This window comes from Onychostoma macrolepis, chromosome 12, assembly GCF_012432095.1.
Source record: "Onychostoma macrolepis isolate SWU-2019 chromosome 12, ASM1243209v1, whole genome shotgun sequence".
Classification (NCBI taxonomy): domain Eukaryota; kingdom Metazoa; phylum Chordata; class Actinopteri; order Cypriniformes; family Cyprinidae; genus Onychostoma; species Onychostoma macrolepis.
The window spans coordinates 14,798,239-14,812,488 of NC_081166.1; the positions used below are offsets into that span (position 1 = coordinate 14,798,239).

The following is a 14,250-nucleotide window of genomic DNA, read 5'->3' on the forward strand; positions in this document are numbered from 1 at the left end:
AAATTTTAAAAACAACAAAAAACCTTATTGACCCCAAACTTTTGCCCTTTTGCCAAAAAAACAAAACAAAAAAACGTGTCAACAGCGGTGTTGTAACATGCTTTCCACCTGCATGCCACCTTTTTCCAAATCATTACACAGCATGCTTGTGGTGATAATCAGATGAGGTAGTGTGGAGTGTTTTAATAATCAGCCAAAGTAGCTGATTCCCTCAAGTCAAATGTGCTCAATCACGTGGGTCACTGCTTCTCTTTTAATGTTATTGTAACTCTCCCAACAACGGTGTGTGCTTCAAGCTTTCATTCACATGTGGTGTACCGTCTGTGTGTCTGTGCCAATCCAAATTGAATGAATAGAGTAAGCGCTGATGTGTGGTGGGGTGGCAGAGTGCCTCTGGAAGCTGTCCTCCAAAAAGAGCCCTAAATAAATCATTCATCTCCTAATGACTCCACACAGCCTCTGAGGGCCCATAGAGACGGTCACACACGATATTCAACCCAACTCTCATTGAAGGAATGGGGCTGTTGTTCTCACACAAACACCCCCAATCATCACCTTAATGACTCTTACAATGCTCCAAATCTCACATGCACCTTTGATCTCACACTCTCACACACTCACTCTCTCTCTCTCTCTCTCTCTCTCGTGCACACACCTAACCATGTGCACAGGCCTTGTAGAAATGAACTTTGAGCTAGCTGAAACTATTGAACCATTTCTTCGTTTAGACTTTGATTGACCTTCAGTGTGTTTGTTTATAGAATAACTTGAAAGTGATTGATTTGGCTACAAAACAGCACATTCGTACATGCTCTCTAGAATGAGGTTTTGATATTTGTATTTTTTTTTTTTTGTATGACATTTTAAAGGTTTTGTTAAATTAATGAACCCATGCTAACTTCTCTTCAACTATGTGGTACAATTTGTGTTTGAGTGCATGATCTGTAAATGTAGATTTATGCTATATCTCCACCTGGTGGTTACAATGTGTAAGCATATATCTTTGTTTTATAGGACTCGGAAGTTAAGGATTCTTCTTCTGCTTTGGTTGTTTTATTTTATTTTATTATTTTATTTTAAATTTTAAAAATATATATTTTATTTCCCTGCCAGAAACTCCACTCCACAACAACAACAAAAACATTATATATAAAAAAAACTTTATAATTTTATGGTATACATATTTTTAAAAATTTAATTTTCATTAAAAAAAAAAAATAATTGCATTGCTGTGCTGAAAATGATTCACTAATTTTCAATTTTTTAATTTTTTAATTATTTTTTTCCCCCCTATCTTTTGCTCTTATCAGATTGTTGCGACTGAAAAAAAAAAAAAACCCACTTGTAGAAACACGTTATTCTTGTTGTTCAGGTATGTGGGTGTGTATGCGTGGGTGGGTGTGTGTGTGTGTGTGTGTGTGTTGTCAGTAGGCAGGTGTTAAGTTGTGAGCTGATACATGCAGCATGTGCAGACTGAATTAATGTATGAAAGCAGATTTAGAAACAAAGCTGATGTTACATTTTTTGATGTTAATGCACTTTCTCCTATTTTCACTTCATATTCAAAGAGAGCTATAATTAAACCACCCAGAAGAGTGTAAAAACTGTGGCTTTTTGACGTTCTCAAAACATTGTTAGGAGCAGGTGCAACTTTTTACTGTACTGTAGAGGTGTATTTCAGAATAGATAGCTAATTGTAAACAGCCTGCAATAGAGAAAGATGCCTAATAATAAAGATGAGAAAGATGGCTAATAGGGCCATGCTAACCAGACAAACCTCGACCTCATTCAAATGAACCCACTGCAGCAGACAAGCAAAGATACAAGTCTGTTTCACACTGTTAAAATCTACAAAAAAAACTAACTGTTTATACATCCACTTGATGTTTTTTCCGATTTACACTGAACAAAATTATAAATGCAACACTTTTGTTTTTACCCCCATTTTTCATGAGCTGAACTCAAAGATCTAAGCCTTTTTCTATGTACACACAAGGCCTATTTCTCTCAAATATTGTTCACAAATCTGTCTAAATCTGTGTTATGCCGAGTTCACACTGCACGATTTTGGCCCGATTTTTCACTCGCCAACAGGTTTTGATTAAATCGCCGACAAATGCCCGAAATCGGAGGCAAATCGGAGCTCGTTCACGCGAGTGACAATCGCGCAGTGTGAATTACCAAAGACGCGATCTGAGGGAATCGCCGACACCCGTGAAATATTTGGCATATCTGTCATCACGCTGTGTGCAATGATTTCTGACTGAAAACTACATCACTATGACCTTCAGCCAATGAGAGACAAAGATACAGGGCAGAGGGAAGTTCCGTGTGGAGTTATCATATCAGTATTTTAATTTGTACAATTATATCATACAGAAACAAGCACAAACGCTTGACCAGCCGCAACATCAGCATAACAGTTACTGCAAAATTATTATTTACCACTCTTTGCAGAACACAATCCCTGTTCCCTGCATCTCCCTCCTGCATAATCTGTTTTTGTTTTTGTAGCTGGAAATCAGCACACAGACCATTTGCGGGCTATATTGTTTTAATACTTCCAGTCTAGCTCGAGAACAACGGGCTGACGCAGGTTCTCGCGTTATTTCCTTATCACTTCTCGCGTGTGTTTTGTTGTGAAACGTAGTTTGCGGATCAGACAGAGTTGTCGGCGATTCTTCCTATTGTGAAATCGTGCAATGTGAAAGCCCCTTTAGTGAGCACTTCTCCTTTGCCGAGATACTGCATCCACCTCACAGGTGTGGCATATCAAGATGCTGATTAGACAGCATGATTATTGCACAGGTGTGCCTTAGGCTGGCCACAATAAAAGGCCACTCTAAAATGTGCAGTTTTACTGTATCGGAGGGGTCCGAAAACCAGTCCGTATCTGGTGTGACCACCATTTGCCTCACGCAGTGCAAGACATCTCCTTCACATAGAGTTGATTGTGGCCTGTGGAATGTTGGTCCACTCCTCTTCAATGGCTGTGTGAAGTTGTTGGATATCGGCAGGAACTGGTACACGCTGTTGTATACGCCGATCCAGAGCATCCCAAACAAGTATTTGAGAGAAATAGGCCTTTTGTGTACATAGAAAAAGTCTTACAGTGGGTACGGAAAGTATTCAGACCCCCTTAAATTTTTCACTCTGTTATATTGCAGCCATTTGCTAAAATCATTTAAGTTAATTTTTTTTCCTCATTAATGTACACACAGCACCCCATATTGACAGAAAAACACAGAATTGTTGACATTTTTGCAGATTTATTAAAAAAGAAAAACTGAAATATCACATGGTCCTAAGTATTCAGACCCTTTGCTCAGTATTTAGTAGAAGCACCCTTTTGATCTAATACAGCCATGAGTCTTTTTGGGAAAGATGCAACAAGTTTTTCACACCTGGATTTGGGGATCCTCTGCCATTCCTCCTTGCAGATCCTCTCCAGTTCTGTCAGGTTGGATGGTAAACAGCCAGTTGGTGGACAGCCAATTTTAGGTCTCTCCAGAGATGCTCAATTGGGTTTAAGTCAGGGCTCTGGCTGGGCCATTCAAGAACAGTCACGGAGTTGTTGTGAAGCCACTCCTTCGTTATTTTAGCTGTGTGCTTAGGGTCATTGTCTTGTTGGAAGGTAAACCCTCAGCCCAGTCTGAGGTCCTGAGCACTCTGGAGAAGGTTTTCGTCCAGGATATCCCTGTACTTGGCCGCATTCATCTTTCCCTCGATTGCAACCAGTCGTCCTGTCCCTGCAGCTGAAAAACACCCCCACAGCATGATGCTGCCACCACCATGCTTCACTGTTGGGACTGTATTGGACAGGTGATGAGCAGTGCCTGGTTTTCTCCACACATACAGCTTAGAATTGAGGCCAAAAAGTTCTATCTTGGTCTCATCAGACCAGAGAATCTTATTCAGGTGTTTTTTAGCAAACTCCATGCAGGCTTTCATGTGTCTTGCACTGAGGAGAGGCTTCTGTCGGGCCACTCTGCCATAAAGCCCCGACTGGTGGAGGGCTGCAGTGATGGTTGACGTTCTACAACTTTCTCCCATCTCCCGACTGCATCTCTGGAGCTCAGCCACAGTGATCTTTGGGTTCTTCTTTACCTCTCTCACCAAGGCTCTTCTCCCCTGATAGCTCAGTTTGGCCGGACGGCCAGCTCTAGGAAGGGTCCTGGTCGTCCCAAACGTCTTCCATTTAAGGATTATGGAGGCCAGGAACCTTAAGTGCAGCAGAAATTTTTTTTTGTAACCTTGGCCAGATCTGTGCCTTGCCACAATTCTGTCTCTGAGCTCTTCAGGCAGTTCCTTTGACCTCATGATTCTCATTTGCTCTGACATGCACTGTGAGCTGTAAGGTCTTATATAGACAGGTGTGTGGCTTTCCTAATCAAGTCCAATCAGTATAATCAAACACAGCTGGACTCAAATGAAGGTGTAGAACCATCTCAAGGATGATCAGAAGAAATGGACAGCACCTGAGTTAAATATGAGTGTCACAGCAAAGGGTCTGAATACTTAGGACCATGTGATATTTCAGTTTTAGTTTTTTAATAAATCTGCAAAAATGTCAACAATTCTGTGTTTTTCTGTCAATATGGGGTGCTGTGTGTACATTGAGGGGGAAAAGAACTTAAATGAATTTAGCAAATGGCTGCAATATAACAAAGAGTGAAAAATTTAAGGGGGTCTGAATACTTTCCGTACCCACTGTAGATCTTTGCATTCAGCTCATGAAAAATGGGGGCAAAAACAAAAGTGTTGCGTTTATAATTTTGTTCAGTGTATATACTATTATATACGGAATACACTCATACTTGTTTTGATAAGTCAGTAGTTAAATATGCTGTTTGCCAGCATAATGGTGTAAGAACTTCCAGCAGGGGATAACTGCTGATTCTAACCAGCCAACTACTGACCCCTTGAGCCCAACATAGCGACAGATAAGCTCCCATCCAAGTGACTTCATTTTATTATTGTTTTAGCAGACACACTCACAGTCAGAGTGCCTTATGATGCATTACTGGCACGTGGCAATTTGTGTTCCCAATTGTTCATTGTATGAAGTCAGGGAAGCGTTTTGTAGTTTTCCATATAAAACAGGTATGTGTGTTTTATGGATAAAGTTCTACTAGGCCTTTATGACCTTCATTGCAGCAAACCTGATGTGTGTGAGCATGAGATAAACAGTGAGAAAGGTTGTGTGTGAAAAACATAAAAAACAAGGTTTAAGTTCTAAATATACATACCACAAAATGCAGAATATACACAATATATGGGTCTATTCAAATGCCATTTCAGCAGTAAAAATGCAACCAATGAGTCAGCACAGCTGAATTTAGCCTTTACCTGCTCTTATTACAGCACTGACGTTGCACACGTTTCCAGTAGCCCTTCGTCATAATTCATTTTTCCAGTACATCATCTTTAGAGCTTTAGAGGCTCATTCAGTCCAACATAAATGCTGTAATTCTCTTGATTTACTGATCTATAAGACTCTTAATGCACCTGCAGATGATTCAGTGATCTCCTGGTGCCCTTGATTTAGTGATTCACGTATTCTCTTTGAAGCAGTGATGCTCAAGTATATTAGAGCCCATATCAATTACCTAAAATAATTACTCTAATTTTTTTGTATAAAATGTAAAAAGTCCTGACACTTCTCTTGTGTTCTGTGGGGAATGGCTGCACAGCTACATGCCAGTAATAAAAGTAGCTTAAAGGCAAAATGACAATTTCTCTCTTGCCATATGTATAACACATTAGGTGCGTTTACATGTACACTTTTTTGTCATTCCGATTAAAATCATTCCGATTGAAAGATTCGATGAACTGTTTACATGAGACGTTATCTAATCCGATATGGTGTTTACATGTGCCTGTGCTTTCGATTTTAGGATATGCTAATAGCCTACAGTGACAACAAAAACAAGTCACCAGAGGAAAAAACGCCCATATTTACGTTAATATTTTTAATATCTGTTTGCACTTGCTTAGAATAAACGGTTAATATTTGAATCCCTTGCGTTCATTCGAGCGCTCAGTCATATGATCAGAACGCGATCATAGAAATCATTTGTCCCTATGTAATGCAGCTGAGATTAATTGTATTCTGATACTACAAAGTTGTACTGTACTTAAATGGAACAAATACACGATTTCTTACCAAGAGTTGCTGAACAATGAATCAAAGGAGCATTGCTTTATCACAATCGTGTTTCGTACAATATTCGTGGCGTGAGCACGTATAAATTCAAGCAGATCGGAAATTATGAATCTGTCATCTATACAAATACAAATGACAAAGGCAACTTTTGGTCAAGTTGTTTATTTTCATTGAGCTACTTTCACTATCAGCTGTGTTGTTTCTAAGCTGAAAAGCAGAAAATTGCGCTTCATTTCAGATCCGTTTTTCACTCCGGACATGAGAGCAGATAGTCCGTCACACAGCAAGCGTTCTCCTTTCTAATGTGTTTTTAACTGTATAATGGAAATTTTAACTTCATACCTCCACTATTACCCAGTCTCTACTGTAGTGTCGGTGTCCCCAAATCACAGAATGTACCGTTGCCGACATCATCACGTTCTGACGACCCGACCTCTGGACGTGATGACGTAGACGCAAAGTAATCGGTTTAAAGTGTTTACATGGCAGGATTTTAATTTTGTTCGGTTTATAGAAAGGTTTATCCCACCCCTCTCAAACCGATTACAATTTCATTCGGTTTGGGCATTTTTATTCCGATTGAGGTGTTTATATGGAGCATTTTCATTCGGATTGGACTTTTAAACCGATTACAATGCTCCATGTAAACGCACCTACTGATGCTCTGGGTTCAATACAAGTTAAGCTCAATTGAAAGCATTTTTGGCATAATCTTGTTTGCCACAAAAAAATAAATAGACTTTATTTATTTTAAAATAAAAATTTTTTTTTAACTCAGAACAGGGGTACTGTTTTGGATTTGGGTCTAGTCTGTAAACTTTTTTAATAGTACAGCCACAAGATGCATGTTAACCTTTTCTGTGTCTGTGACAGTGCAGTGCCATAAACACTAAACTGTAAATAACACTCACACATACTCATAATACTCACATACTCCCATATTTTCACATTTCTGCTTTAAAATCTTTGAAATTTACGTCCAGTGTAAGTGTTATACTATTAATTATTTATTTATTTATTCATTTATTTTACTGCAAGTTGTGTATTTTTTCATTGGGGCAATTGCTATTGTTACAGGATAACTTGAACTTGGAAAATTTCTTTAAAATAAAAATATATTGTTAATATATATTGAACGTAATAGCTTGATGTAGTTCCTACTTTGTGATAACAAGTCCCCTCATCCTCACCTTGCCCTTGACTTGTGTACAAGTACAAAAGTGTGTTAGTGGTTTGCTTATTCTGTCAGAAGCAGCACGGCATTAATATTAGTCCAAGTGTTTTATTGACTGGAATACTAAACTTTTTTTTTTTTTTTTTTTTTTCTCTCGCTGTATGAAGTTTACAGACATATAAACACACTTGTGCACATTGGAATAGCGAGGCGCTTGTGCTCTTAAAACAGCATGTGCAAACCAATGACACGCCATGCGTTTAATGACAGCACGACTGCCATGAGCCAGTCGCAGGCAGGAGTTACAAGAGTGCAGGGAGACAGAGATTGACAGAGAAGGGTCTGCAGAGGAAATAGAGAGTGAAGGATAATGTAATAAACAATAGAGAGGGAAATGTATCAAACTGACCTCAAGTTTTTGTTTTTTTGTGTATTGTCTCTCTGAACTCTCTCTGATCTTGCGGGGACTTGTGATGTGTGTAGCTTCTGATCTCTACAGTGCACTTGCCAGTTTTCTGGAGAGCATGTCTGTGGTTTTTTTTTTTTAATTTGTGTAAAATCACTTTACCTGTTAAACAAGTCTCTATGCTCAATTCTCCTCTTCTGTCCTTTTTGGTTCAAATTGCAGATCCACCTGATGTCTGCACTTTGTAAACTGTAATTAGCTGTAATGTCACCACTAGATGGCAGCAGTGCGCTTTATGATTATCGCATAGCAGCATAAGATTGAATCCCCAGCATACTGTTCATTGCGATCAGGTGTTTTTTTATTTTTATTTTTTTATTCTCTCCTCTCCATACGGTTTCTTGTTCCACAAACCTGATACTGTGTGATCTATATAGAGGCAGAGCAAGTATGGTTGCCCCCACCTTCCTCTTTCCATCTCTCAGTTTTTCATTTGTTCTTTCGGGCCACTGGTTACAGGTCTTTGGGGTGACATAAAGGTTTCAGGTGCTTTTGGTGCCGCAGCACGGATCAGGGCAGGCACAGGGCCCCTGGACGGAAAAAGCAGAATTTGGAATTGATTTCAGGAACATTTGGGGCTAATGCATCTGTCTTTTCTGCTTCCTCGGTTCCTTTGCCTCACATCTTCCATCTTTGATCTCATTATATATCACAGATATTACAGCATAAGCTTGGTTTGAAGGGCTTGTCTTGTTTAAACCTTTTTATTTGTACATGCATTCTTAAATGAAACCTCTGTATTTTAATATAGCCTGGTCATATGTTATCATTTAATAAATGTCTTTTTATTATCTTTTATAGATTTGCCAATGACATAACCAAGGATTTGCAGACTCTTCCTGGGGTCGAGTCGGCGAGCCCCGACGCTGCTGGATTTTTGTAGTAACGTTGTGAAGTTGAAAGGAAGCAGATTTGCCAGTCACCATGCCAGCCCTCTCCACCAGAACCGGCAGTGAGATAGGTACCTCATCCTACACCTCATACCTCATTGTACGGCAGTTAGGGCCAAATGATAGCTTATGATTTAATAAGTGTAAAATTGTGTCTTCAGTCACGCATCTAATGTATTTCAACTCTTCGTGAAAAATTTTATTTGTTTTTAAATATTTTTAGAAGAAACCTCTTATGCTTATCAAGACTGTATTTATTTGATCAAAAATACAGTAAAAATGCTAATATTGCGAAATATTACAATTGAAAATAACTGTTTTCTATTTGAATATATATTTTAAAATGTAATTTATTCCTGTGATGACAGCTGAATTTTCAGCAGCCATTACTCCAGTCTTCAGTGCCATATGTTTCTCAAATCATTCTAATATGCTGATTTGGTGCACAAGAAACATTTAGTAATTATTAACAATGTTGAAAACAGTTGTGCTGCTTAATATTTTTTGGAAACTGATAATGTTTTAAAGAGTCTTTAAATGGAAAATTCACAAGAACAGAATTTGTATGAACTGAAAATCTTTTGTAGCATTCATAAATGTCTTTTCTGTCACTTTTGATCAATTTAATCCGTCCTTGCTGAATAAAAGTAGTTCCTCCCAAAAAAAAAAAACCTGACCCCAATTTGTGTTTTTGGTTTTTGGAGACCATACTGCTATATATTTTGTAACTTAGATGCACACTTTGTCTCTCTTTTCTTTTTTCACTGTCTCATTTCCTTAATAAAGAAGGGATTGCCAAGTGAATATAATCCATTAGAAACTAATGCCTAGTTGGGGTATAAAAGTCTGATGGACGAGCACAAGGTTGCTGGGAGACATTTGGTATGGTTAGGTTACGTCTGCTGTGCACGATGCCCAACAGGTTTTTAATGAACACTTTGAAAGCCCAAGTAAGCCACTGTGGATCTGATAGATTTGAACCATTACATACTTCATGTCAAGATGTGCGCAAGGGCTCTTGTGCCCAGAACATTATGCCACTGCTCTTGATGTGTTATTGGCTACTATGCTGTTGTTGGACACCTGACATAACCCTCTCTCTATTCTATTCTATTCAATTCGAGTGTGCTTTATTGGCATGACAAAAACTATACATTTGTATTGCCAAAGCAATTGCAGCTGGGCTGCTTACAAATAGTGCGCACATGGACTAACAGAAAGAAAAAGAATAATTAATAATTATAATAATATATAAAAGTATTAAGTATGTAGTGCAAAATAAATTACTAATGTAAGTATATAAACTGGAAATAAAAAAATAAAATAAGATAAGGGATTCTCCCCCTCTCCCTCTCAGCTCATTTGAACTGAATTTTATTGGCATGACTTGCACAGTATTCTCTCTCTCTCTCTCTCTCTCTCACACACACACACACACACACACACACACACACACACACACACACACACACACACACACTTGCACACTAATGTTTCATTCATAAGGCAGGAAATTGTGATTTAATCACCAAAGCCCACTATAAATTGATCAAGGATGATTGCCACTAAGTTATTAGCTTGTTTCTGGCTCCTCTGGGTCTGGATTTTTATTTACTTTTTATTCTGTTCTGGTTCTCTCTCATTGAAACTCTCCATCACACAGTGTCTGTTCTGTTCTCGTTCCTCTGTATGGACACAAAATGCTGTTCTTTTACCCCATCATATGTATCCTGTTTTTTTGTGTGGGTGTTTTGCTTCCTGGTTGCATTTGATTTCACTACCTTTGGGTGTCCTTGGGCTGACAGACCCATCCACCCACTACCTGTAAAATGTGTATGTGAGAGAATGAGAATCTGGTGTTGATGTCATATGATAAATTACTGTAATTCCTCTTGCATCAACTGCAAACTCAATCATCCTGTGCACTTCAACTCACAGTCTGCAGTTATACGCTCATACCCATAAAAAAAAAAAACCTTTGCAGTCATGTTTTTATAGATTTTGCATTTATTTGTATAATGTGTTGTAACTTTATTACATTTATTTTGTATTGTTTGTTATTTTAATTTTAAATATTTATTTATTTGAGATATTTAAAACAAACAGACATGCATTTAAAATGAATGAATCAATTTAAAATGAGTTTGTATTTATTTTTCTAAATTTGATTTTTATTCATTCATTTTTATCACTTATATATTATTTTTATATAATGTCATTTAATTTATTATTTTCAGAAGCAGGAGTGATTGTTCAGACGGGTCAGTTGTCATTGTTTTCTCTCTCAGTTCTGCCGCAGTGAAAGGAAAGTTCATTCAGTGAGCAGTTTGGTCCTCAGAGCTGCACTCCCACCTGCCTTCCCCACAGTCTGTTAGCCTGATCACTTTGAATCTGCCCTTTGATTGGAGCATCATAGCCCCCTACCAGGTTTTTATGAGCCATATGAAGTTTTACTGTGTTATTCTGGGCTGGCCTGCTCGTCCAATTATGATAACGCTCCCCAAGGCGTCACTAAAAAGAGAAGAGCGCCATGTAGGCTCGAGAGAGACAAAAAGGGACACGTGGGAAATTTTTAGGACAGAAGTTCTTAGCAGATCAGCCTCCTCTAATGAAGATGAATTGATGTGTGACAGGTTTTATGCATGAAGCTATCTGTGCAGGTATTCTACTTGAAACTGGAATTGTTTTTTGATTAGTGTGAGTGGATACGCTTATTTCCATAAGTCCTGTTCAGAAACAAGTGTATGGTGTAATGATGCTATTGTGCATAACGAGATCCATATTAAGCTCCATATTGCTTATCGTTCAGGTGCTGAGTCTCTCTTATGGCTTCAGCAGAATATGGCTGCAATGAGGGATATGACAGGAATGGCCATATTAAATTTCTTCTCGGCTAACAGTAAATTTTTCCATTCTGATGTCAAGAATGCAGAGCATCTGGGAGCAGAGGACAGAACGAAAGAGAGGGAGGGAGAGAGGAACGTTAGTAGCGGCAGCAGCATGCGCTTTGGGAGCACTTTATCGATTTCCAGCCATTTATCCTCCTCTTTTCCATCTTTCCTCTTTCTCTCTCTCTCTACTGCCACAGGGATACAGAACTGTAACACAAGGATTTGTTGCCACTGGAATAGCTCCCTGTTTCCAATTACATCAGAATGAAAATTTCCACTTCATTTTACCAAATGCAGGAGAAAGGAGAGGGAGAAAAGCAGAAGGACAAGGAATTTCATTTATTTGTATATGTCTATTTTCAGAGGATAAAGATATCTGTCGATGTTGACGAGGAGAATGCATACGGATCTGAATATCTGGTATATTGGTTGCTGTAATGTAAAAAGCGTCTCAACATATTTATACACTGCTGCAACAAAAACTTTATTTTCGTAGGTATGCAGAAGTCTTTATCACAGTACTTACAGTACAGACATATTAGCCCTAGTCAAAAGAGGCCAGTGTCATGTGATATTTTGGCCACATATGGAACCTGTCCCTTCTTCAGTGTAATAGCTATAGTTTCAAAAACCCAACTTTAAATTCAGACTTGTCAGTTGTAGTCCTCTGTTTTTCTGCTATGATTGAGCTCTGATATAGACATGAAATGTGTACTGTCACAAGGAATCAGTGTGTGATTGGACCAAATCTTTTCTACAGGTGTTCAGATGGCTGCTTCAGGATCACATTCCCTCCTGTTCTGTCTAATCGCAGTAAAATAACAGATATTCTGGGCTCCAGAGATGCTCGTGTTGAGGGATTGTTCGACCTTGGCTACTGTGCAGCTAGATCAGAAAAAAAGCAAAAAAGTGTCCACATGTTGACAAGCACTTCATGGCTCCGAAATGAGAAAAAAAGACCCCGGAATGACTGACTTAGGATTTTAGGAACCAAATGAACAGAATTGCACAATATGCTTTGTCATTCAAAATAAATATTTTGTTCTATGCAGCAAGGATGCATTAAATTGAGCAAACACGCCAGTTAAGACATTTATAATATTGCGTGAGTTGAGCACCAAATCAGCATAATTTCTGAAGGATCATGTGTAACTGGAGACTAGAGTGATGGCTGCTGAAAATTCAGATTAGCCATCAAAGGAATAAATGGAATTTTAAAATGCATTAAAATAAAAATGCTATTTTAAATTGTAATTTTACAATATTCTGGTTTTACTGTATTTTTTTAAAAATCAAATAAATGCCATCTTGGTGAGCGTAGGAGATGTTTTCAAAAACATAAAACCTTACTGAGCCCAAAGTTTTGAATGGTAGTGCAGATAAAGTTTATGAAAGCCTGTTTACACGGTCTTTAGTATATTGCCACATATAAATGTCCATCACCAATGGTGATTTTGATTTTAAAGGGATGGTTCACCTAAAAATAAAAATTCTGTCATTATTTACTTCGGAACACAAATTAAGATATTTTGATGAAACACAAGTGCTTTCTGACCCTGCTTAGACTGCAACGCAACTGGCATGTTCAAGGGCCAGAAAACTAGGGCATCGTTAAAATAGTCCATGTGACATCAGCGGTTCAACTGTAATTTTATGAAGCTACGAAAATACTTTTTGTGCACAAAGAAAACACAAATAATGACTTGATTCGATGTCAGTCTTTGACGCGTGTTCACATGAGTACTGATGCAGGAGCCGGTGTTCTGACATTTAACCTGCATGCCTGTGACTTGTTTGCAAAGAGAAGAATGTCTTTCTGATGAGATGTTAAACCGAGGTCCTGACTCTCTGTGGTCATTAAAAATCCTTTCTTGTAAAGAGTAGGGGTGTTACCCTGGTGTCCTGGCCAAATTTCCTTCACTGTTCCTTGTCAATCATGGCCTCCTAATAATAATCCCCATCCATTTATTTGGCTCTATCTCTCTCTCCTCTCCACCTGTAGCTGGTGTGTGGTGAGCGCACTGGCACCGTTGTACTGTGACTGCCGTCACATCATCCAGGTGGATGCTGCCCACTGGTGGTGGTTGAGGAGACCCCCCCCACATAATTGTGAAGTGATTTGGGAGTACAGCAATACACAAAGCACTATATAAATACATCCATTCATTCATTTATGCCTTCATTCATCCATTCATGCATGCATTAATTCATTCAAGCATTCATTCATGCATCGTGGTACCCTTGTGAACAAATTCTGACACGGAAGAGAAGATTGGGCACACAATCGTTGGGAGAAAAAAAAAAACATGCACAGACAAATTCAAATTAAACCTTGCGGCTCATGACAATACATTGATGTCCTAAGACACGAAACGATCGGTTTGTGCGAGAAACTGAACAGTATTTATATCATTTTTTTACCTCTGATAAACCTCAATGTCCGACTGTCACAACATCCGCTGCGTGACATGTCAACCTGCTCTGGCACATATAGATAGATAGATAATATAAATAGATGCCTTATTAGCGACGGTTTCTATGGGCCGCTATACATAAGGATCTATGTGTGTATATACATCTATGTTCCAGAGCCGTTGACGCATCACACGCCGGATGTTGTGGATGAGCTCAGGATGGTTGGACATTGTGTGTATCAGAGGTAA

The 14,250-nt window shown here is 38.6% G+C and overlaps 1 protein-coding gene across 2 annotated transcripts in view; it reads left to right on the forward strand.

Annotated features, from left to right (window-relative positions):
• Nucleotides 1–14,250, forward strand: part of mpp7a (MAGUK p55 scaffold protein 7a) — a 141,678-nt gene that overhangs the window by 43,372 nt on the left and 84,056 nt on the right. For both annotated transcript variants that reach the window (XM_058793296.1, XM_058793297.1), the window contains exon 2: nt 8,608–8,767. In XM_058793296.1, coding sequence (XP_058649279.1) covers nt 8,731–8,767 — 37 coding nt within the window. In that variant the 5' untranslated portion in view covers nt 8,608–8,730. The remainder of the gene's footprint in view (nt 1–8,607; nt 8,768–14,250) is intronic.